The 26,536-nt window shown below is 36.2% G+C and overlaps 2 protein-coding genes across 2 annotated transcripts; one reads left to right on the forward strand and one right to left on the reverse strand.

Moving 5' to 3' along the window:
• The first annotated feature begins 41 nt into the window (after positions 1-41).
• LOC140742705 (autophagy-related protein 2 homolog A) lies at positions 42-22,388 on the forward strand. Its single transcript, XM_073073674.1, has 38 exons — positions 42-332; positions 1,332-1,500; positions 1,838-1,978; positions 2,169-2,271; positions 2,505-3,092; positions 3,381-3,532; positions 3,898-4,053; positions 4,244-4,329; positions 4,674-4,846; positions 5,322-5,494; positions 5,787-5,910; positions 6,252-6,419; positions 7,010-7,184; positions 7,664-7,767; positions 8,305-8,510; positions 8,900-9,023; positions 9,395-9,540; positions 9,809-9,993; positions 10,280-10,430; positions 10,854-11,038; positions 11,387-11,571; positions 11,873-12,137; positions 12,540-12,729; positions 13,063-13,170; positions 13,399-13,667; positions 13,958-14,166; positions 14,434-14,574; positions 15,094-15,277; positions 15,830-15,997; positions 16,417-16,576; positions 16,921-17,088; positions 17,436-17,604; positions 18,095-18,241; positions 18,501-18,628; positions 18,932-19,086; positions 19,416-19,580; positions 20,163-20,370; positions 21,318-22,388. The coding sequence occupies exons 1-38, from the start codon at positions 165-167 to the stop codon at positions 21,329-21,331; spliced, it is 6,510 nt and encodes a 2,169-aa protein (XP_072929775.1). The 5' UTR covers positions 42-164; the 3' UTR covers positions 21,332-22,388.
• Positions 22,384-26,323, reverse strand: mRpS5 (mitochondrial ribosomal protein S5). Its single transcript, XM_073073675.1, has 7 exons — positions 26,074-26,323; positions 25,428-25,647; positions 24,876-25,009; positions 23,959-24,053; positions 23,670-23,805; positions 23,061-23,260; positions 22,384-22,794 (listed from the first exon to the last, which is right to left on the reverse strand). Exons 1-7 carry the CDS (start codon positions 26,222-26,224, stop codon positions 22,438-22,440), a joined length of 1,293 nt encoding a protein of 430 aa, XP_072929776.1. The 5' UTR covers positions 26,225-26,323; the 3' UTR covers positions 22,384-22,437.
• Between the last annotated feature and the right edge of the window lie 213 nt (positions 26,324-26,536).

Genomic DNA, 26,536 nt, shown 5'->3' on the forward strand with positions numbered 1-26,536 from the left:
AAAAATTATATGTCAAAAAATATCATCTGTGACCGAAGACACAGCAAACGTAATACGGAACGTTATGTTTATTTACGTGCATAAGTCAATCACACGCAAATCACAATAGTCATTACGCACAAAAGTAAAAATTCAAGTGTGATGAACTTTCAACATTTCTGAAGATGTTGTGGTATCTGCCATGGTCTGAGAGCATCAAAAAGAGAGCTTGTAGGTACCTTCTCCAGCGTTACTTGGGCAACTTTCTCGAGGAGAAGCTAACACTTAATCAGCTGAGTGTTGATCTGTACAATGGAACAGGGACGGTATCAGATGTTAGCCTTGACTGCGAGGTAAATATTTATTTAATTATTATTCCCGGAGCTTATCAGTTACATTTTTTCGTCCGAAACTTTAATTTCAATGCCATTCGTACGTCCTTGCCAATTTTAAATGCGCATAATATTTATTCAAAGCAACACGTGTTTCTAATACAATCCGGAACAAAGAAATCTTCGATTACAATGTCTTTACTTATGATTTCATTTGCCGAGATATATCTTGAGTAATAAATTACGTCAAATAACAGGTAACTGGTTACTTAAGAAATCTGTCTCAGTTAACAATATAACAATGATATCTATTGTTATAGGGGGCGAGGTCAATTAGATAATGTAGACATATGGATTTGATCCAAATTGATACTATTTTTATACTACAGTATAATATTTATAACAAACGACATGTTAGTAACTTACAATACTGTAAAAAAAATATTAATATAAAAAAATATTGTTTACTTTAGAGGGACCTAGCAATAAGACCCGCATGTAACCTTGAAATAATTGAATAAATTATCTCTCTTCCTGGTTTTATAACTATGATTTATGTTACAATATTGAGTACTCATGAGTACTCAAGATTACTAATGAGTACTGACTTACATACGTGACATACCCTAGTTTTTAGTCTTTTTGTGTGAATGGTAGCAAAAAGGGTCCCTACTAATGTGCATCAATCAACTTGAATAACAACATAGTTGCAAGATCATGTCAAATAAAGAAAAGTAAAATACAGAATTATTATAAAAATAACTAATCTGTGGTCTGTGGACCACCAGTGCTCCGCATGGGCAAAAATGTGGTCCACAACTCAGTAAAGGCCAAGGTAGCTCAAAATGCATATGATGTTAACAGTCTTGTATTGAATGATAAGAGAACAAAGGGAATGTCTAGGATTGATTAATACACAAAAATCTATCGAGAGAACAGATGCCAAATTTTGCACTTAAAGTCATCAATGTATTATTATATTTTCATAATTCCCTCTTATGTTTTACCAAAATATTTTAGGCACTCAATGAACTCGGCGATGCGCAAAGCTGGCCACTGGAGATAGTGGATGGTCACATGCAAGAGATCACAGTCACCATACCCTGGTCTACATTATTCAAAGATGATTCGAAGGTGGAAATCAATGGGCTATCCCTTACAGTGCAGCCTAAGGTGCGGGTTGAACAAGGTGTGTAAAGAATAAAATATTTAATTCCAATGAAAAAGGAAATTAAATTTACTATATTTTAAACCCAATATAAAATTTACTTCAGAAAATGGCTTTACTGCTTTTTAAAAAGAGAAGATGTTTTTATAGCATATTCAATAATCTACAACTTATAGAATCTACAAGACAATCTTACTACATAATGTATTTATTTAATTCCTAACAAAGACATACTTTAACATTGTAACAAGTACATTTCAAATAAAAAATATAATTGATTACATGTTGTACTTGTCTAGAGTGTTTTACTCTTATTTACAATAGTAAGTTATAAATGATATATTGAGTAAATTTCTAGTTTCTTCAATGTTGGAATCGATGTGGTCTTCAATGTCTTCATCAATGCAGCTAGCAGCAGAATGCCTCCGTGAAGAGGCTGGCCCTCAAGAGTCCAATCCTGTGGAGGGTATTGAGATGTTTGCCCATGCAATTGATTCAAGTAGGTAGCATTCATATTTTCTATGTAGTATCCTCTTAAAATATTTAAAGAAGTTTTTTTAGTTGATAATAATTTTATTATGTTATGACAAAAAATAAACCAAGAACACTATAAGTAATTTAATGAAATTTATTTCCAAAATAGGCAATAGCATGTAATGCAATTTCCTAATGTTCTTGTGTTTTTTCAGTTCTAAGCAGAGTAAAAGTAAAATTTGTGAACACAAAAATAAGAATAGAACATGTTCCTAAAAATGGAGATAGAGGTATCGCCTTAGAAATTCACATTCAAAAGTAAGTCTTAATCTAAGTCACTTAAAATTGCAAAAAGAGAAAGGTTGGTGTATTATATTGGTATTGTATTTAATAAAAACTTTAAAAGACAATCAGAAGTATGGCTGGCTACAAAATAATTCGCTTTTTAGTGTTACTACAAATATTATTTTTTTATTTTACTTAATAAATGATTTATATCAATATAGTGTAACTATTTCACAATATTTTTATTGATTAACTTTTCATTTTAGCATTGATTACTTTGATGAGGCTGGCTCAGAGCCAATGCCAGAAACAACAGATCCAGAAAAGTCCAAAACCTACATAGTTGCTACATACACAAACAAGAAAATCAAATTTACGGGTGTAACCCTATATGTAGATGAATTCCCGTCAAAATTGCGTACGATGGCACCTAGTCTTGCGATGGAGAAGTCAGTTTCTTCCCAAGCAGACAAGTCAGACGGTACCTCAGTTGAGACTCCAGATGCCAACTACCAAAGTACTCTATCAGATGTGTTTTATGAAACTAGAAGTGTTATCTCAACTATAGAATCAGATCCAATAAAGGATATAATAGAAGAAAGGAGTCAGTCTGAACAACCACGGGAAGCGACACCCGAAGAGAAGGCGAATCAACCAGATCCCATACTATTTGCTAAGCTAACAGGCCAACAGGAATTGTCCTTGAAACTGAAACACTCGGAAGAAGTGGAGGGACCGAAAGTGGAAGTGAAAATCTTACTAGGATCATTTGTGTTGTTGTTAACGCCGAGACAATTGCACACGTTGATTGAATTAGTAAATGCGTTGAACCAACCTGATTTAGAAGATACCAGGTCAGTATTAATAAAAATCATACAACATTTTGTAAGTTTTTCTATAAATACCTTCACTCCACTTTAGAACAATTTAGTACGGCTTTAATCTGTATTACTGGATACAATCATCTTGTGAATATCTGGCTTTAGAAAAATCCAAAAGCTAGGTGAGTATTCGGGGAATCAGAAATATAACCTGGGTGATGTCATTTCTGACTTCCGTTTTCATGAGTAAGTTGGCATAGTGATGGATTCCCTGGTGTAACTAATAACACGCAGATGATCAATGTTCAATTTATTTTTCAGTAACATTCCTCTCAGATCAAGTGGTATAAATATGCAGTGCAAACCAATGAAGCAGGCTGACTTCCAACTAATAGAGGCTCAGCTTCTTGGCAACTTGGAACAACAGAGCACCAAACTAACTGGAATGTATGGCTGGTCTGGACCTAGTCTTGGTATGTTATAGCAGTTTTTTTATACAACTAAGTTACATATGTGGTTATCATAATAATCATTGACAGCAAGATGTTTCCAATGTCTTATACTACTTAATGATTATTTAATACAAAAATGCAACACTATTAATGCAATTTTAACATGAATACTAGAAATGTGTCATTAATCGTTCAATAATGACGCCAGTCTACATAACTGGAAAACTAGCATGGAGTCCAGTTCTTATAAAGTAGTAATAACAGCCCATGGATATTTATAACTAACTTTATTGTATGTATTTGTAATACTGCAAGAGTTTGAAGTAGATGAAAGATTACATTGCTGTTGATACTTTGTACCAATCATTTGAAAATAAATCTTGCAGAAGACAGTGAGATGGAAAGCGAAAAGTTCCACCCAATGACGTCAGGTAGTCAAATGGCTGAAAGCTTCACTTCATCCGTTAGCTCGATGAGCACCAGCATGACTTCCAGTATGAACATACCGACGGCGCAGCCACGCATCAAGAGAAACAAGAAAGGTATTAATATATAGTTTTTGCTAAAATGAAGTACTAAATAAAACAAAAGTCCTTTTTCAGAAATTCGTTTCAAAATTTGTTCAGATATCAAAAACACTTCTCTAAAAATATTGTTATATAAGCAAAATGTTCGTATAGTACATAGATTACTTAGTTAAAGGTATCTCTTTATTTTTGTTATATTTTCCAGTTCCCCATATTGATGGAGACCCTACAGCTGAAGTTTCTCATGTGAGCCTCAGAATAGCCTCATTTTCTTGTGTGCTTCTTCATAAGGTGAGAAAAATATTGTCAGTTTATTCATTATTTAGTTGTCATACATCGATAACAGTTAATTTACTAAATAAGATGATGGAGCCAGTGTGATTCGACCAGGGAGGTACCAAAGCGACAGCAATCTCTAGCGTGAAGCTATTCTGAGTTTCGATGCAGGGTGTGAATGCCAGCTAACTTACAATGATGCAACCATCTTAATCTCTCAGGAGTGACAACGTATTTGTGATCGGCTCCACATCAATCACATATTTCTATAGGCGACAGCGCGCTCCTTCTTCAAGTCGTCTGAAAACTTGTTTGCTCCTTAAGTCTTATAAGAAACAAGGAAATACTTTTTTTTTTAGGATATCCTGGTTACTTCCCCAATAAACGCTGATACGATACTGCCGACATCAGCGATCAAAATGCAGGAAGTGTCCCACGATTTCTTTGAGCACATATCGCCTGCTATTCGATTGGACGACATTCCTGCTGTGAACGCTATGTTAGACACGGCCACAGAGAGGAATCATTTGAGGTTTGTGAACAGACATTCGTTGGAATATTTGCCAAATATTTGGCATTAGTGTCATACTTTAGTATAAGTAATATATGCTATTTATTGTTACACGCACATACAATCCCATACTCACAACCACATACATATAAAAAAAAGTAAGTAAGTGTAGTAAAATTAAATCCATCTTTCACTAAGTTGGAGTTAATTTTCGTTGGCATAACCCACTTAATATTAATGTGACATTCATTTCAGTACACTAATACCCCTAAAATTCGTACTTTTACTATAAAAAATAACTGTTTAAAGTTCCATTAAAATATCCCTTTCACGAAATCACGATTTGAAATTACGAATTTTTAAATTACCATGACCAGATAATTTATTTTTATTTTTTAGTTTTATATCAGTAAAGACTGGAATGTACGACCTGACGTCTAATAAAACAAATGATTTTTGTATGTATTTGTTAAAGATATTTAAATATTGTTTGTAGAGTATTAACATCAGATATGAGTCTCGACGGTAGTGAGAAAGTGACGTCACACGGCAGTCAGACCATGTGTGAAGCAGCCATCCGCCATCTATTGGTGCGAGAATGTTTGTACCACCAAGGCGAGGACTCGAGCAATCCACAACATTTCGACTTGATACGTTTTGAGAGTAGAGGTAATATGTAATACAATGAAATTGGAAGAGGTGTTAAACATTTGGTAATGTAAAACTATAAGTAACGTGCCCCGCGGCATATTTTAATCGTAAACTTTTTACAAAGATAAACATCATCTAACACAGCTAAGAGTCAAATGAATTAATAATTGGTTTGACATTGTCAATTGAGGTGTAATTTCATTCACTGGATAATCAAGAAATATGTTTTTTTAACTTAATATTTATTACCTAACTACAAAACAAAATGAACATATCTTTTTTTTTTAAATAAAAATACATTTTTCTACAGAAGATGATGATGCTGCGAGCGGAGGATCATCAAGGTCAAACATAAGAGTGAATTTCAAACAAACATCGAAGTACATGAGAGTATCTGGAGAAAAGAAGCTCGTATACCCTACAACTGACATTGTGTAAGTCAAATTTTACTTAAATATAGACCCGACCCAAGGGGTTATATTACGATAGAGAAATTTTCTAGTTAAAAAAGTTGAAAAAAAAAGATAGTAAATTTACACAATTTAAAAATATGTTTGATGGTGTTTATTCATGTTATTCAGATTTTTCTGACAAAGGGAGAAAGATCATTTTTATATTTATTTATTTTAAAATGTGATTTACTATATTGTTTGTAACGAAACCTGTTTAATACCTGTTAATTAATAAACATGTTCGGTTATTCTTCAACAAAACGTTATAGTAGCAAATGCAAATATAACAATAAAATAAAATAGCAAAAATGTTTTCTTTTTAGACTAAAATGCACACCGTTCTATGTGGATATAGAACTGACAGTACTGGAACGTATGTCGGCAACGTTCTTCGGCGGTCCATCAGCCCCGTCCACGCCCACGTCACCGTCAACGCCCCAAAACCAAGTCAACTTCTCCTTACAGTGCCCAAATCTGAACGCTATTCTCAGGTACCCCTTCCATTATTTTTATGTCATTGTAATGTCTGTCATATATTGAATTGCTTCATTATTACATCTTGTTTCTATTTCACAATGTTATATTTATAATTTTTGCACAACTGTTTCCGTCTTGGCTTATCACACGTTTAGCGCGTAATTTATTATTTATTATAGCACGCGAATTAATGCAATTTTTACCCAATATTTTATAGCCTATATAGAGTTAGCCAATATTTCGTAAAGCCGTTAATACACACACACATATATTGCTAAATTTAAATTAACAGTACGTTTAACATGTATTTGTATTGTACTTAAAACATAGATTTCATAAATATATATTTTTAAAATTAGTAAGGTTTTTTGTAGTACACTGACTTAGGATTTATTTAAACTATGTTTGTACATATTTTAAGTTAACATTTGAGAAATGTAAAACGCTTAGAAAATAACTTATAGAATGACGTTAAAAATAAAACCGATAGGTGGCGCTTTAATAGCAACAAATATATTAAATAAAATTTGACCCACTAAATTCAGAAGTTACATACAATGATAATAATCTATTATTAATGACAATGTTATCAAAAATCTCACAGGTTCCCAATAGCAGACTTGCGGCCGGGTATCAACCGTGAGTTGCGTCGCGTGAGACCGGATTACCTGATGTTCAAGTTCCAGAACGCGACGCTGAGCTGCCAGCAGATACCGAGTGTAAGGCCCCTGCCCACTACCGTCGCGGTGAAGTCCACCACGTTAGACCTTTATTATCATGTGAGTAATCTCAAAGACAATGATTTTTAATTGTATGTCGTTGTCCCCTTAGGGGCTTCACTCTGTTAAATTTGTATGACTTTATTAGGGGGCTACTGAATAGTCATTTTTACAAATAAAAATTTCTGTAATATTTGTAGCTAATTAATTATGTATTTAACCGTTAATTAGTTATAAAAATAAGGAATATTTAAAATTAAATAACATAATAAAATACAGCTTACAAATAACGGAGGTTAGAGATTTGGGAAGTATTTTTAAACACCAAGGGGTCGTGCCACGAATAAGCATGACAACCACTGCTCTAATTATTATAAGTATTATTTCTGCAAAAGCGATTTATTTAGATATTTAATAAAAAACAGACTAGACTAAACAGGTCTTAGGTTTCATTGCTTTGTTTGATGAACACGTAGCCTTGCACTTTTACTTTTATGTTAAACGCCGTACAGTAAATATTTTTCATTATATATTCTCAGGAAAATGACACGTTACCCGGAACACATATCGCTCAAACAACGATGGACGACACGTCGTTTGAGGGTAATATTCTACGCGGAAACACAACCACACCCCTACCAATGTTAGTATGTAGACAAATATTGCTTTCGATTTTGGTTATTTCTTTGTTTGTTATCTATATGATAATTCTCCTTACATAATTGTGCAATGACGATCCGCGTGGCGGAGCGGTCACCATGCCGGTCTGACGCGCAGAGGGTCCCGGGTTCGATCCCCGGCCAGACAGATTTCTAAATGATGAATTTAGATTTCTGTGTCTGGGTCTGGGTGTTTGTGTATTTGTCTCTTTGTGTGTCCATAGCACCCACGATACAGGGAATCCTAGTGTGGGGCTGTGAGTGTAGAAAGCGCTTTTTTTTTAAATTTTTATATATATTTGCCACATTCTACAAATACATATTTATAATGAAGAAAATATTTCTCTTTTGCATAATATTCACATAATAATCTGTGCATTTATAGAACTACATATAAGGAAAGATAGAATTAACATTGTATTGTTCATTTACTTTAATTTAAAGGCTTTAAGAACTTTAACGCTCATTATTCCATCTCCACGGTAACAATGAATAGAATATGACGAAATTTATTGTGTCAGGATATCGGTAACATTCAAACCTAAAGAGAATAACAAGGGCCCATTCGACTCGCTCACCGACGATATGAATTTCGAGCCCAAGAATATGAACCCGATGACAACTTCCATGTACATCATGAACAACTTGAAGAGCACGCTGCCGAGCCCCTTCAGCGGCAAGAAGATGGCTCATCAGAGTATAACCAAACATGAAACTGATACGCAGGGTGAGATCTACATGTGGTTTAATTTAATTAAATTGTGGTTCAACTTAAGTCAACATATCCTAATAAGGCACCTAAGAACCAAATTTAATTTAGTATTGTTAGTATAACATTTATAAATTATACTTTTCGAAATTTCTAATGAATAATCTACTCTAAGCTTCCTCAGATTAAAAATAATTTACCTAGAGATGTTCTGTTTATGTTATTAATATTTATGTCCCACATATGATAAAGACTTTTTGATGTCATACAAAGACTACAGTTCAAACGTTCCCAGTAATTTCGGCATAGGAAAGAGGTTGAAAGACATGCTCGGAAAAGTTAAAACACAGAAATAATTAATATCAATATGCATGTTGTCATTCATATAACGTGTAACTTTATTTCAGGTCAAGAAGAAGAGCTAGTAGTGCCGGGTACGGATGAAGAGATGGCGGAGTTTTCCAGCAGCTCCGTAGAACATGCCGCCATTCATCTGGACTTTAACCTGCCCATACTTAGCTTGCAACTCGAGTATGTAAAATTTTCTGTGATATATTGTGCTCGAAGCAAAATTATAAATAAATTGCTATATAGGGTGTCCCGTAATGCGTATATGTTACAATATGGCCTATCAGAATATTGGCTTTAACAGAAAGTCATTTTTCGGAATCACTTGCATTATTGCATAATTAGACAACTTTCACATCTATGTTCGAAAATGCTTCGCAATTTTTTCAGTTATACCCACACATGATTAAATAGTTTACCATTTCTTTAGGACAACCAGTATACTAATAATATGTAGGGTAGAATATTTTTGACATGAAACATTTTCATCAAGTTGACTAAGAACAAAGCTCGTTCCCAATAAAACCAATAATTTTATAGCGACAATATTCCAGATCTAAGCAGCTGTACGAGATCATATACAACCGCATCAACTCCGACCTCCTGCTGTGGGAGCCTCAGATCGCGGACCAGTACGAGATATCGCCGCCGTGTGGCACCATATACCCCGCCTTTGGCATGTGCAAAGGCACGGGCTATGGTAAGGAAATTTTGAATATGGTTTCGTCTTCAAAACCAATTATTGGGATATTTACGCAGGGCATTTAAATACAGAATATACACAATATTATCATGTTTTTAGTAACTATAAATATTATTAATTTTTTCAATATGGTTAAGAATGACATTCATTAATTCTATTGCATATAATTATTCAAATTGATTATCAGTGTTACCGCTTATCACTTATGAGTTAGGTTTAAAAGGTAAATAGGTCTTACAATTAAATTTAAGAAAAATGTCTACAGATTCTGACTCGGACAGTTCATCTTCGGAAGAAGAAAATCTCTACTACTCTACGTACGACAGTAAATTAAAGAAAGGTCTAAACGCGTCTAAATCCCTGCCCGAAAACAAAGAGAGCGAAACTCATAATTTCTGCCTGACTCTCAAAGTCAATAAAGGCCTACTTACAATCTATGCTCCAGTGAGGGTAAGTCCATAATTATAATAGTAATTATAGAAAAAAGGGTATTTCACAAACTTCATGAATGAATTTTGTGGATAGTTAACTGACACTTGTCTAAAAAAATGGAGTAGACTTTTACGTCGCTACTTTCTATTGACTTCTAATTAATCCGTTACCTAATTCTAAATATTACAGGAGTTCTAATAAGTCAACTCTGAATTTTAAATCAGAATGATGTTAGCTTCCAAATATTAATTTAAATTCATTCACGCCAATCCTTCAACAAATAATTAATGTTATGTACTTTCAGGATAGCAACAAACGCGTGGTGCCAGGTCAAATGGGCGAATTAGTGTTGGAAGCGCACAAGCTGTCCATGTGCCAAGTGAGTGGCCTCAACGGACGTGCTAAGACCGCGCAACTGTGCTTGCGAGCGGGGAAGACTACACTATATCATGAACGTGAGTTGATATGTCCTTATAATATGATAATTAATTAATGTTATATTATGACTAATGTTATTGATAACCAAGAAGAAAAAACAAAAGGTTTTAATATAACTAAGATTAGCTTATTTGGCTTTGTTTTAACGCTAACCATAAAGAAGGGGAAAATATTTGTAAAAATATTTTGTTACAAAAACAAAGCAACAAATAGGAGTGACCCTAATTTATTAAAATGTTGCAGTAATAATAATCGTAATCAAATAACAATAATTAGTTAAATTGATTAAAACAATGATTATTTATTCTCGAAGTTAAGTAATACATTAATATTAATCAACATACGTTATTTAAAGTAGATTCTTTATAGGATCATTTTTAATACATTTTTCAAAAACATTTATAATATGCGTTTAAAAATATAAAAATGTATATCTTTAGCACTACTTACAATCCCTACGGAAAAACCGAACTTGCGTCTGTACGGAATGTCGTTACCATCTCACTTGAAGAGCACCATCTACCCATCCAACAAAGGAGTTATAATAAAGGAAAACTTGCAGCCCAAAGACATGTTCTCTCTCGCACTCAAGACTGAACCAGACAACGAAACTCCATCTTTGAAGGTACGTATATAGTAGGAATAAAAAGTAAAAATAAGAATAAATAATACTTTCGATAAATCATAGTTTCTATAAGAGTTCCAGCTCCAAGAATTATAACAGACTTTAGATAGAGATTGCTATTTGCGGTGTAATTTTGTACTATATTATGCTACATAAAATATATATCTTATATTTTTTTATGAATATATTCAACAGAAACAAAAAAAAGTCCATTTGTATGTGTAAATAAAATTGTTCGCCATACGGCACAAAGAACGATTTTTATTTGCCATAAGACATTCTATAGAGTAGCTTCAAACAATAATTAAGTAAATCTATGTGAAATGAAACATCATTGACCTTATGCAGACAATCTGCATAGCTCTGGGCATAGAGCAGGCCACGCTGCGGCACCGCGGCGACAAGGGCATCGCGTGGCTGACGCAGCTGATGGACGTGCTGGACGTGCTGGACTACCCCGTGCCCGGCTACGCGCCCTCCACCGTACTCTCCGAGCTGCACGTGCACGTGTGGGACTGCGCCGTGGACTACAGGTAGGCCGGCGCTGGGCACCGCGGCGACAAGGGCATAATACCCACTATAACTGATCGCAAAACAGAGAAGCCCGGAAATTACTCCAGGAAATGCAGATTAGTGGAAGAAGGTTCGGGTGGCTATCCTGTATGGGATATTTGCAAAATACCCATGGGGCAACCTAGGAAAGTCGGATATATAATAGTCTATGACAGCTACTATGTGCCTGCAGAGGCGCATTTTCTACTCCTTTATACAATAATACATGATAATAAATGGACACAATATAACATAAAGTCAACTTTTACATATCTTTTCCAGACCTCTATACCTGCCAATCCGAACAGTCTTGACTCTCGGCAACTTCAGTGTATCGAGCAACTTAATACCCGAGACCAACACCTCGTACCTCCGCTTCCTAGCTCAAGAGTGCACGCTACTCCTATCGTACATAACGGGTACCAAGTCGAGCGTGCCCGTGCCGCAAGACGACGAGAAGCCGCCCGACGTGCACAAGGATTATGTGTGTGTTGTGGAGTTGGGACTCTTTGAGCTTTCGCTGCGGATGGAGGATAAGGGGACAGGGGTATGTTAAATATTTTAAGATTAATGCAAACTTTTTCTTTTATTTACATTTTTATAGACGATAGCCCATGCGTGCCGAAACATGTCTGCTTATTTTTATTTATAGTGGTTATTATGGCTATATGCAGTAATATTAAAGATCATATTTATGACGCTAAAACAAATCAGTTCTTTTTTTTATGGCAATCGTTTCCAACTTTTTTACTTAGTTTGGTAGCTATTGATGAGCGTAAAACTTTAGCTACTTTCTGAGCAACTTAATAAAGATGAAGTCATATTTTTAGTCACAATGATTATGATCGAATTATACAATTTTATAAGTAGGGCGATTACTTTGTTTAAAATAAAAAATTAGCTCTTTCCAATGCGAATTATATCTAATTTGCAATACAATTTTTCGCAGTCAAACGACCAGCCGCAAGTGGATCTGAGCGCGTCGAACAACATGGTCAATTTATACACCTGCTGGGACTCCGCGTCGGCGCTGTGCCGCCTGCTCACGTACGCCGCGTCCGACGGCGACTCGCAGCCGCCCTTCGACCGCTCGCGGCACACCAGCATCTGCTCGGACCAGCCGCTGGAGCAGCTCGTGGGTACGGATACTATAGGAGTTTTAGAAGAAATGACCTATTAAAATGTATTTTATATTAAAACATTTCGGTGCTATTCAAGTAAGATTGGTGACGTCTGTTTTCATATACATGTCGGAATCTCGATATGTGCAAAAGTTTTAATTGCAAATAAAATTTGACACAAAAGTAAGAATGTGTAATTTAATTATCCCTGTTGAACACTAAGGCGCCCAATGCCCATATATCTCCAATATTTCCTTACTACGATACGTTACGTTACGTTTTAGGCAATTTTACATGAGAGTTGTAAAGAACAATGAAATAAGTGTACATATACATACATTACCATTTCAGGTCTTGAAGACAGGCCAATAGAAGAAATCAGAGAATTGTCGCCAAGTGAAAAACAACAACTTAACGATCTCATGGCTGAGGCTATGAAAGAAAGCCCCAATACTACAAGTAAGTTATTTTTACTTGCGTCTAATTAATTTCTACACCCATTTCACAAGTATACCAGTATTATTTTTTTCTAATAAATATTCTTATAATTAATCTGACGCATGTATTTCAATTTGTTTAAACCAGTCAATGAACTATAACATAGTAGTAACTTTATACCGATGGGCATTATGCTCCTCTCTTCTTTTTTTTAACTCCCTTCTAACGACACTCGTTGTTCTTCAACAGTGGAAGAAGACGAGTTGCACAGCTCAACAGAGAAGGAAGGCGTTGAAGTATTCTTCTTCCCCGATGAGACCATGAAACAGAGGCTGCCGTCATCGGAAACCATAGACGTGGATACCGGCCCCAAGAGTACAGAGTATGAAGACTTCCAACCAAACACGACGTTAGAAGACAGTCAGGAATCAAAGCCGCCCATAGCTCAAGTTGCGAAGGATCTTGGCGACCCGACGTCCACGCCAAAATCTACGCCTCGGAAGAGTAAACGTAAAAAGGTAAGCCTCTTTACTTAAGAACATGAAATCGAGACTCGACATTCAATTTCAATTTTAGAAGCCTCGTGTTATATCTTTGTCACCATAATAATATAGGTATGCCGAACTTCAATCCGCAACCCCGCATCCTTTGTTCACCCTCAAACAAAATAATGGGTGTATAATATTATAATTTTACAAGGACGAAATTAAAGTAAGTTGAAGGTAAAGTCAAGCGGCAAAAAAAGCTACATTAGATTATAATCTCAACTTTTTTTAAGCAGTTTTTATTGGCATTGTGTAAATTTCAGGTAAAGTCAGGAGGCGATGGCAGTAATACAGACGACGAGTACTGTATAGTGGAACAAACGCCTTACGGGCAGGACAATGAGATGGACGAGCCCGTGGTGAACTGGATCGGGCCCGGCCCAGTCTTCATGACTGACAACCACTTCACTGTGCCTGCAGCAAGGACTGATGTATTGAAGGCACCGAAGAGTTTCCCCATGCCGGTTCTAAGGTGAGTTGATGTCGAGCCTACATATTACGGACAGAACAACGAGATTGTCCAGTTTGATTGTTAAAATAAATAAATGTTTAAATTAAAAAGAAACAGTAATTAGGAATTTATTATAACTTATTTTAACACTGAATAAATCTCCAAGCTTGAGAGTTCTAAACCAAGAAGGATGTAGTTAGCTTTCTACTCTCAGAGGAGACCCGTGGTCAAAATTGGGACAATGACGGATCGATGATGATATCAATTAATTATGTTATTCTGTTTCAGATATACATTATGTGAAATGAGTCTCACATGGCATATGTATGGCGGGACCGACTTTCGACCGGCGGGTGAAGTGGTGCCACCCAAGAAAACCGTAACTATAGAAGAGGACCCGAGGAAGCAAGGTTCACCAACAGCTATCAAGTAAGTAGGAACAGAATATATGTAACTAATCATACAGACATGTGAAATAGAATTTTCTAAGTTTTATTTCATTGGGTACCTATTTTTCTTCCAATCTTTTTAATGTTTTGCAAATTACAATATTGTACATATATATAGGTATTCTATAATCACTACTATATCAGTTCCCATTTCAGAGAGTAAAAATATTGTATGTATGACACATATGTATTTTGAAACCAACATATTTTAATAACAGTCCTTTAATATTAATAACCATAATGTGGCTTATTTTGTACACCTTGAGTACGGATCACTCTTAACTCAATCATATAGTTCCAATGCGGATTTGTAAATCGCATGGGTGCTTCCTATACTATTCAGACATAAAGCGGTCAAATGTGGAAGGCTTTCGAATATTCCACTATATTCCGCATAGTCCTAACACCATGACCGACGTAAATCAGCGGTGGAGTTAAGGCTACAATACGCCCAAATGTATGTGTCAAATAAACAACTAAAGTTGCACCAACTCCCCAGCCGCAGCAAGGAGTACGAGCCGTACGAGGCGGGTCGCGCGGCGGCCGCTGCGTACCGACGCTCGGGCGTGTCCTGGGCGCCCGGCGCCGACCGCGTGCGGCCCCGCGCTCCCCCGCCGCGCTCGCGACCCCGGGGCGGAGCGCTGCGGGACCACCACACCTGTGTCAAGCTGTGCCTCACTAAGGTAATCTTACTAAATGTATAGTACTAATCCCAGCCGCAGCGTGGAGTACTCCCTCATTAGTGAAATTAAGGGACAAGTGGCCTAATTGTCCTGCGATGCTGTCATCAATACTTCCTATGCGCTGTGTACAAACTGTGGGAATTGACTGGGTAAGGAAATCCTCGAAGACTATACTTACACCAAGCGATGAGGTCCCGCTGAGACTGAGGACGCCCTATATTGACTTAAGAGAAGTACTAAGCGGGTGGCGCGGCGGCCGCGGCGTACCGCGCGCTGCGGGACCATCACAGCTGTGTCAAGCTGTGTCTCACTAAGGTAATCCTTCTAAATGTTTACCACCAACCCCAACCGCAGCGTGAGGTACCACCTCTTTAGTCAAATTAAGGGACGAGTGTCCTCATTGTCCTGCGACGCTGTCATCAATAACTAGTGAACTGTGTACCAAATGTGGGAATTGACTGACAAAACACACGGTGGCGTATCGGCACTCGGATCTATCCCAGACAGATATTTTATTAAAGAAGTATATCTAAATATTTTTTTCACTCCCAGGTAAAATTCCAACACGAAGTGTACCCACCCGGCGGTACTCAGGCCTCCCGGCAAACCCTGGCGATCACGAAGATAGAGGTGTTGGACCGCCTGGTCTGCAGCGACATCAACAAACTGCTCAGCCAGTACAAGCTCAAGGACGAGCCGGAACGCAAGAACGCGCATATGGTGAGATGACATTTTGTGAAGTGTTTAATATTGGTGCGTTCACAGGGTGCGTTCATGCAATGTTTATTAAAGTTTATTCGAATGTTCATATTGAGGGTAGTTTCTTAATAAAATTCTTTATGATTTACTAAATGAATAAGAATGACTTTATCTATGAAAAAGCACATTTGCACAAAGCGTAATTGTATTATTTTAATGTAATTAAAATTGTATTGTAAAAGTTATTTACTTTTAAAAAATGCCCTACAATCCCAACGAAATTATTTTAACTTCTGAGGCGTCATTGGATTAGTCTAAATTGTGGGATTAACATAGGTTATATTTTTCAGCAAAAAGGTTTATTTATATTAAAACAATTCTCTATTTAATATTGTAAAGTTTGTTTAAAATAAATAAATTTATTAAAATGCTATTTTCAGCTTATAGTAAAAGCCGTACATCTGCGTACGGACGCGGCGCTCTCAGCACAGGAGTGCTGTTTGAAGGTGTCCTTATTACCGCTGCGTTTCAACCTGGATCAGGACACGCTGGCCTTCCTCGTCGGTTTCTTCTCCAAGCTGGGAACTGATGAGGCTAATGGTGAGATCGCTACTTCAAACGTTGCTTTACGTTGAAAACCATGGTAATCGACCCAATTATCCATAAAGTAATAGGGCTTTTTTGGCAAGCGGTTCAGGTCTAAAAGAAAATACTTAAAGCCAAATTTACCTAAACGGGCCAAATGTAAATTAATTCACTGTTTCACAATATATATTTTTTTTTTTAGGAAATTTTAAAGAATGATATGACACGCGGAATATGATTGATTATACCGTGTAATATCCCGTGCGATATCCCTGCAAAGGGTTCTAAGCTCATCCCAGGTAGTCAGGCAACATATCTATTTATAAAATAATTAGAATGAATGCAACTTGTATTTGTAGATGACGATACAAAAAGCGTGAGCGGCCTATCGACGGACTCGAGTGGTTCCCGGCAGACGACTCCGACGCACCGGCCGCCAGTGATGAGCATCGCCAGCCATTTGCGAGATCCGCCGCCCACACCTACATCACTCAGTGATGCTGACGCCTTGTCGCTCAATGAAACTAGTAAGTGATGATTCAAATTCAAGGCATTCAACAAAATAAAAAAAATATATAAGTAGAGTCCGCGCCTAACTGCTAGTCCACTCCGAACATAGAAACGAGTCGCGTCGCAATAGCAAATAGTAGATATTAGCGGTGAGAGACGGACGTGTCGCAAGTGCACATATTACAAGTAGATAGTTTCCTTGAGTTCCAACCCCTTGCAGTCAAATCAAGACATAAATAAAATACTATGTTACTTTTTAATTTTTTTCATTATTTTAAAATTACATTGAAAATTAAATGATCAAGATTTTATTGATTATAAACGAATCAACTTTAATTCTAACAATATTTTCGTCATCATTTAGTGATCCGCAACGACGAACCACTAATGGAGACGTACGAAGCGGAACGCCTCGTATCTGAGAACCTGATACAGCTGGAGGAAGACTTCCAGAAGCTCGGCATCCAAGAGAAGCCGGCCACTAAGCAAACGGTAGACACTGATCCGGTTGACGACTCACCGATATATTTCAGGTTGGTTCTATCTGGCTATTAACAAAATATCCACACTTATCCGACATATCCGAGAACGATCCCTGACTAAGCTGATATCTAAATAATTCGGTTTCTGTTGCCGAGTGTAGGTCTTAGTGTATTAGATTTTGTGTCTATGTTACGATTCTGCAAAGTTTTGCGTGGAGCTTTACATGTAGGAGATTTTCAGATATTAATTTAACTCGGTTATGGATTAGTGATAAGGTTAAGTAAGTTATACTAATACTAAAATGGCGAATTAAATGACTAATTATTTTTTTATCCCACTACGCAGGGTAATGTTTTTGAGCGTTTATGTATGTATGTCTCATACTTTGACATGCCTTACAGCTCGAATGACGTGACGGATTTTAACATATGAGATGTTGGATTCGTGTAAATTGTGGAAGTGACCATAGATAATATTTTTAAGTAGTCTGATTTTTATTTTTATAATAATAGCTAGTAAAATAATACACTTCATTTCCAGACGCGTAGTATTCTCCCCCGAAGTGCCAATCCGGCTGGACTACGTGGGCAAGCGCGTAGACCTGTCCGCTGGGCCCGTGGCCGGCTTGCTCATGGGTTTGGGACAGCTCAACTGCTCCGAACTAACGCTGAAGAGGCTCGATTATAAGTGAGTATATGTAGTTTGTATTTATTATTTTCAGAGGTAAATTACTCAAGTGTAGTATATTGGTAACCAGTAATGTTTGTGTTAAAAAGAATCTGGTTTATTTTATCAACTTACTTATAGTAAAGTGGACTCCTTTCATTAAAGTTAAAGTAAAAAGTACATTTTATTACTTTTAATATACCATCCCGATTTTTATTAAAACATGGCTTGATTTATTTAATAAAAGTAAACATATTAATTGTGTTGGTATGAATTACAGATTAGGACTGCTAGGATTAGAGAAATTAGTGCAGTGGGCTCTGCACGAATGGTTGTCGGACATCAAAAGACATCAGTTACCCGGACTGCTTAGTGGAATTGGACCCATGCATTCCTTGCTTCAATTAAGTAAGTTAATAATTTTATGTTATAATTAATAAAATTGTACTCTATGAATAATATTGAATCTTGATAGAACTCATTTATTCCATTATGATACAAGTACGGCCTCCTTTTAGCATTTGACTGCCAAAATCCGTATCTCAAGATAATTATAGATATTTTTTACTCTGATTAATAACAGTAGTATGTGGAAGAATGTGGAGTTGCAATGCAACGTTGCAACAGTAGAACCGTTGTTCTATACGTAGTTGAAAACAGAAGTCCATGCATGGCTGTGGCAATGTTATGAAAAATCTAATTGTATTACAGTAACGGGCATCCGCGACCTGGTATGGCTCCCTGTGGAGCAGTGGCGGCGTGACGGGCGGCTGGTGCACGGGCTGCGGCGCGGCGCCGCCTCCTTCACCGCGCGCACCGCCGTCGCCGCGCTCGACATCACCGCGCGCCTGCTGCACCTCATACAGGCAAGTGTCGCACTGCACCGCGCTAGTGACGTCACGCCGGTGAACAACGGCGCGTGACGAGAGGCTGTGGAGAAGGACGTGTGACCTGGGACTTTCCGTAGGCGATATGTAGTGGTGGCACTTGACGAGTGCTTCTGTTTCGAGCGCACGCCGCCGCGCGCGTAAATAATTATCATATGCGCGAGGACCTATAGCAAAACATATAAATAATTTCAAATTAAATGCTTAATTGTTATGTTTATGGTGAAACCCGAAACATTACACATTAGATTGAACTGTACATTTAATAATATTTTATTTGTGTAATTTTATAAATCTTTATTCTCCAGGCGACAGCAGAAACCGCGTTCGACATGTTAACTCCCAGTCCGGCGCTACAGCTGCCAGAGATGTACGACCGTCGAGAACGACGCCGCCGACGTCGCCGCGACCCCGCCAGGCACCCCAACGATATCCGCGAGGGCGTGGCCAGCGCGTTGATTACTGTGCGAGAGGTTAGTAGTATTAAGTTTGTTTGATATTTTTATAGATTATTGATTGAGATTTTTTTTGTACATGTTAAATGTTAAATTATTATTGTGTATTTTAGTAATCGACAAATATCTTAAATTTATTTTTTATATTATTAACATACTCCATTTAATCATTTGCGGCCACGAGTTCGTTATACCGATCTGTCACGCAGAGGGTTCCGGTCCGATTCTAGCTACAGAAATATTTCAGTTATAATTAAGTTTTACTCTGAATTGAATTATTATTTGAATAACTTAAATTCTATTATAATTTCATTCTAAGCCAATTCATCATGATTGATTGTTTAATCTTCTACTACTGTAATATTAAGATCTTTGTTATTAAAAATATTTTCTAATTGTTACTTTGATTAGCAATAAAAGCGTGTTTTTTTTTAGTTTGTTTAAGACTATTTATTACAGATTATTTTTGGGTATTGTGTTAACATGTTTTATTAAAAAAATCTATAAAGGAAATCTTTAAATTTCTTAGATCTCACTATTTCTAGTATAATTGGAATAAAAAAAAATGAATTGTATTTATAAAAATATTTTGTGTGTCAGGGCATAGCGGAGCAGGCGGCGTCGATGGCGTGGGCGTGCCGGCGCGGGCACGGCGCGGGCGTGCTGCGCGCGCTGCCCGGCGCGGCCGTGGCGCCGCTCGCGCTGGCGGCGGCGGGCGCGGCCGACGTGCTCGGCGGCGTGCGCGCCGCGCTCGCGCCCCACGCCGCGCGCGACCACGCTGACAAGTGGCGCGCTAACACACACGCTGGTATGCTCACGTGTTATTAATAGAAGTATATAAAATACTAGCTGACCCGGCAAACGTTGTTGCCATATAAATAAAAAATGTTAAGGGTGAACAACCCTTATCACTTGGGGGTATGAAAATAGATAGCCGATTCTCAGACGTACTGAATACGCATATAAAATTTGGTGAAAATCGGTAAAGCCGTTTCGGAGGAGTACGGTAACTACTTTTTGAAGGTGGTAGAACCCTTTGTGGTTCGACTCCGGCGGTTGGTTCGACACCGCCACACCTATGTCTACCTAATAACAGCAGTGTTAGGCTCTGCTGTGTTCCGTTTTAAAGGGTGTGGTAAGGGAGACATACTTTTCCGAGGCGTCCCAGCTTACTCCTCAGGGGTAGCGGCGCATCTGTGGCCGATCTCAGGTAGGAATATCTAATACCATCTGGGGTTGATTACAGATGTCCATGGGCGGCAGTAGCAACTTACCATCAGGTGGACTGCAAACTCGTCTGAAACTCCTATATTATAAAAAAATATATATGAACATCTCTTATGACAACAGGGTTATGATATATATATATACGGAATATGTTCACACATCGTACGTGTCAGACATGGGCCGAAACAGACAACATATCATTCTAAACAATGCGCACATACTTATTGATATCGTAACACGACCGCGCAGATATGGGCCATGTCGATGTAGATGAGCCTCAAGGCCTGAGGTGTTTTATTTTGAAAGAAGTGATAAAGATGCGATGCTTGTATGAGGAGCTCTGACTTAGATTCTTAAAAGTAGAAAAGCATCAACTATACCCTCAGGTAGGTCTTTATCCCTACCGGATGTTGATTACGGATGGCTATAAAACCATATTTGATACATCAATCACACATTCATCATGCTACAAAAGTTCATCACAGTATTCTACATACTTAAATTTACTATACTGTATATTTATTTCAGATTCAACAGAATAGCTCCCTCTACCCGATCTCTGGACAACAACGTACATACTCAGCGGTGTTGGTTCATTTAGGTTATAATTCATTGCTCAGTTCAACTGAACGAAACTATTATTAATTTTTGTAACACCAATAATGTATGTAATTAGGAGTTACATTTTACATAGCCTTTAAATTATTTGTATTTATTTTACAATATACTGTAATGTAAATGAGTCAGCCAAAACAATACAGATCAGGTAAGTTTTATTTAAGAAAAATACAAAAATGGCAATATTATGAGTACAATTCTGTATTCATGAGAAAATTATATGTGATATATTTTTTATAAAAAGGTACAAATCTTCCATCGTGCGTCTATTAATTACTCTTTTGGGCACATTATAAAGATTTTGAGGGCGCAGCATTGCCCCACCAATTTGATAATGCTTGCTGCAATAAGAGAATTATCACGATTTTAAAATATTCTTCTAAAAATATGAATGGTGCTTGTTTTAAAATATTGGTATTGCATTTTAGAGCATTTAGCGGCTTTATAAATAAGTTCGAAAGAAAAAAAATGTAAATATTTTTACTACTTAATTTTTAAAAAATTGGAATGATAATTGGGTGCCATGACAAGAATGTGGTTTGTTTTTTCATTAGATGTTTATTACGAATACCAAGTGTGATCAGTCTATTCATCTTTATATAAAATATTGTTGATTTTTGACTCACGGAGAGTATCAGACTTATGGGTTGGATTGGGAGTACTATTAAATGATTATTGTAGTAATCATAGAAGACCAACCTCAGACAGCAATATATTTTATATATTTAAAGCTATGTACCTATACCTTCGATTTTAAATCACCCTAGGAATCTGATATTCTCTGTTTAAATCGCAATTTTGAAGAATTTAGTTACATATGTATATGTTTATTCTTTAATGTTCCAGTATAAGTAATTCCTATGGTAGAGAACAATTATTATTAAATAAAGGCTTTCAATTTTAGTAGGTTATCAAATTGAATTTGTAATCAAAGCAGACATTCTTTTTATAGTACTAAGTAAATAAAAGCTACCAATCTTACTTCAAAGTTTTATTTCGGTTAATACTAAATCTATACAAACTGTTTAACTTAAGCTTCCTTCTCAACTGTCTCCTCGGGATACTTATCATTGAGGAAACTCTTTACTTCTCCATACTCTGCTTTTAGATTGAGTCTGATGCTTTCATGATTTCTATATTTTTCATACTTCTTAAGGAATATGGTGTAATGGGGCATCTTTTCGTAGAATCTAGGCCACTTCTTTTTCTTCAAAATGACCCTGTCATTCATGACATACTGAACAAAATCTAAGGTTTCATCTTTTGGGATCTCACCCTTAGCTCTCACTTCAGATGGACTTGCAACAACCTTAGGATAGAATTCGTTTTCAGTTCTGTATTCAACAAGATGAAGTTTCTTTTCTTCTGCTAGTTGTTGGTGAGTTCTCTGCGAATTTTATGGTAAAATAAGTTTAGTAAATAAAAAGTTCTGGCAGAAAACCCTATAATTGAGAACTCAATATTCTACCTATGTATATTAAATATGCTACTTAAAATAAAATGAAAATTCCTCGAAAACAAGAGTATAATCAATAAAGTAAAGATTCCATCAATAAAAGTACTTTAACACCTCATATATTCGTGAATCCAGATTTTAACATGTTGTATTTGTTGCATGTATGCAACCTTGTAAAGTTATAATGCAACACATACCTGCTGTAAGAGTCCAATGAAGAATGCTTTGACAATATGCTGCACATTATTAGAACCTTCCAATTTGGCATAAAGATCTTTGATGCCAATAGCTTGGCAAATTTCCTTTATAGCTCTGTGGACCTGAAGCCCATGTCCTTGATTTTTCGGTTGCACATATATTTTCGTTTTTCCAAAGGCAGTAAAGAAGTCGTGGAAAACTGAAATAAATGTATTTTTTGTCTAGTTTTATAAGTGTCAAAATGTGTAAATATTAATTGACGTGTAACCATTGCAGCTAATAGCAAAAATCAATCCTTAACTTATGAAAAAGCTGCCAGAATTATGTTTATTGCAACCTCTCAAGACAAAAAGTAAAAGGTAATATGAGTTATATCCACAGAATTTTAGTCAATCCCTGGCTTTTGGTGGAATCTGACCAATAACACCTTACTCATTGATTCCATTCATTGTTTTATTAACTTCTGGCATAATTCATATTTTTAGAGCCATTTACGATGCTGGCAGTATCAACATAATTCTCCTGTGTATAGCCTATTATTTCTAACCAGAGTCTCTATGTACAAAAATAACTAACTTAATCTCTTTTACACAGTATAACCAACTTACTTGTGTGTCCATTATAAATCTCAAAATGCATCAACTTCTTGCCGGCTCTGTTCTTAGCTTTCCTGAGGGCTGCGCTAGCCTCCTTTGCTGTTCCTAAACCAAATCCAGCCAAACCTTGCCCATTACCAGTCACAACCTGGTAAAAATAAAGTGCACAAAGTAAGAAAATTTGCAAAAAAATAAAAGAACTGTTATTGAATGAGAGCTTCTAAACTTGCGATTGTAGCCTCTTGAAATGTGTACAGTGCGAGTTGCTTTACCTAAAATGTGTAAATAAAAGGTGTTTTACCATAGCCTGATAATTCCTAGTGCGCCCAAGAGTTCCTTTCATTAAAAGTAAAGATCGTAGTTGAAGAACTTTTGTATCAAACCCAGTAAACTCTTCTGCAAAAGTAAAAAATATTGTAAGAAATAACTGAGAGGTAATGTTCAAATAAATTATTGACACTTATTTTTAATAAATAGTAAGAGAGATCTACCAAATTTTATATGCCATGGAATATATCGACGGTCCCTACGTATAAAGCGACATGTCAAAAACGTAGGTTTACAGGAGAGCGTAATTAATGTTCAAACCACTCTAGAAATAATTCTCTATACAATTCTAAAAATATTTTTTTTATAATGTTGCTAGCTTTCGAAAGTTTGTACTAGTATTTTTAAATATTGATTTTTTTATATTTACCAGAAAAACTGACAGATGACTGTTTCTACGTGAAAAGGCAAATAAAAGTATGCCAGATAAGTCTGAGATACAACTTTATACGTAGGAAACATGAAAACGGTATTGATATGTTACTCAGATTTTACATTGATATCTTAATTTTGTAGCTTAGAATAACGTTTTTTTTTGTGTTTTTATTTATTATTTATAGCGGAAAATATGCTTTTATGCATCGTACAAAGCGATAAGTATAGATGTCCGCATTTACGACACCTATTTCCTGTAAATTTTATACTTGTTCTCTTATACGAATGGTAAATCTAGTAAAATACATCATATTTAAAGAAAAATATTATATAGGCATACACGTATGGACAATCCAAAGCCATATATGCAATAAAAAACTGCAATTTTTGACATGTCGCTTTATACGTAAGGACCGTCGATATATGCCATCATGAAGCAAAAGATAGAGCATATTAAATAGATTTCAATTCCCATAACCTAATAAATAATGAAACTATAAAAAGAACTAATATTACCTTCTCCAAATGAATCTGGAGGTCCAATACTGCGTCCGGGCATTTTGCCACCTGACCATCCTCTCTCAATAGGATTTAATCTAAGACGTCTGAATCTTGTCATAGAATCTCTTAGCTTTATCAATTTCTCCATTCTGAAAGTACATTGAAGAACCTTAAAAATAGTGTTTTTTAACTGAGTTTAATCCTTAGGTTTAAGTTCTTAAGTTTTATTACATACAATATCTAAAATAAAAAGATTAACAGAACACATGCATGTAAGACACATTTACTTATAACTACACACTTTGATTTTATTAAGCATTCAATTAATTTTTTCAACTTTAAAAACAGGATTCCATGGACTCACGATGACAAGTACACTTACACCCAGACTAAGAACAAATACATAATTTAGACCTTGTCCAGCCAACTCTTGAACCCTCTGCATACTTGTAATGCACAAGTTTCATATATCATAATATATTCTTCCTATTTAGATGTGAGAACTAAGCTAGTCCTTGATGACAAAGATAATAAATAAATCTAATGAATATATTCATGTAATGTTACCTTTCCGGGTCATCTGGCAAGCGTTGCTGCTTCAACAGCTCTCTTCCTTTGATAACGGGAGCAGACAAGCCTGGCCACAGCATGTTGATGCGACCCACACCAATCATTTGCCCCCGATTCAAATCACGGATCCGAATCCGACCAGCTCCCTTACCACGTCCCTTCTTCGCACCGGCATTACTTACTGATGTAACTGACTTCCATAGCTTTTCCGCTGGCACTGACGAAATAATAAAAAGTTATTATTAAAGACAGTAGTAGGAATCATACAGTGATAGTATAGTGGTTAAGAAACTCGGCCTCTCTATCGAGGGATCTGAGGTACAAATCCCAGCCACGCATCTCAGATTTTTCAAAATTATGTGCCTATTAGAAATTAATTATCACTTGCTTAAACGATGGAAAACATCGTGAGGAAACCTGCATACGTGAGAGATTTATAAAAAAAAATCTTAAAGGTATGTAAAGTCTACCAATACGTACTTGGCCAGCGCGATGGACTATGGCCTAATCCTTCTCATTCTGATAGGAAACCTGTTCCCAGCAGTGGGACAGTAAGGGGATGCTGATGAGTAAGAATCATTGGGAGTAAATAAATAAATTATACGTTTAAATATATAGAGATATTATTCAAATGTTTACTTACGTTTATTAAAGAAATTCACACAAGCAACTGCAGAAGTGTTGAAGTTTTTTAGGTTATAAGTAACATTGTTTTGATACAGCGGTGTCTGGTTGAGAATAGTTATAAGAGGTTTGTTTACCAGATGTTTTAGTGTTAATAATTTTGTCGTCATTTTATAGACGTAAATAGAATATTGCTTAAATTCAATTTAAATTCTCATTATTATCAAGTGAAGTTCCAGCTGACAGTTTTGTATCCTATTATTTTGACGTTTGGCAAGAGACAGATAACTTATATTGTAGAGTTTGCAACAAAATAAATATGTACTCTGAGATTTTATTTAAACATCATACCAATTTACATTTAAAATACCGATTTTAAATAGGGAATATGCATGTGATTTAGATTTGCTTGTTATTTTTTTCCTCGGTACATTACGGTCCTGAAATTACATCTAAGCCATTATTTTTTCTTTATTCCGTGT

Source organism: Epargyreus clarus, unplaced genomic scaffold (genome assembly GCF_041222505.1).
Source record: "Epargyreus clarus isolate Ecla_fem2 unplaced genomic scaffold, WU_Ecla_fem_2.2 ptg000006l, whole genome shotgun sequence".
In the NCBI taxonomy this organism is placed as follows: Eukaryota; Metazoa; Arthropoda; class Insecta; order Lepidoptera; family Hesperiidae; genus Epargyreus; species Epargyreus clarus.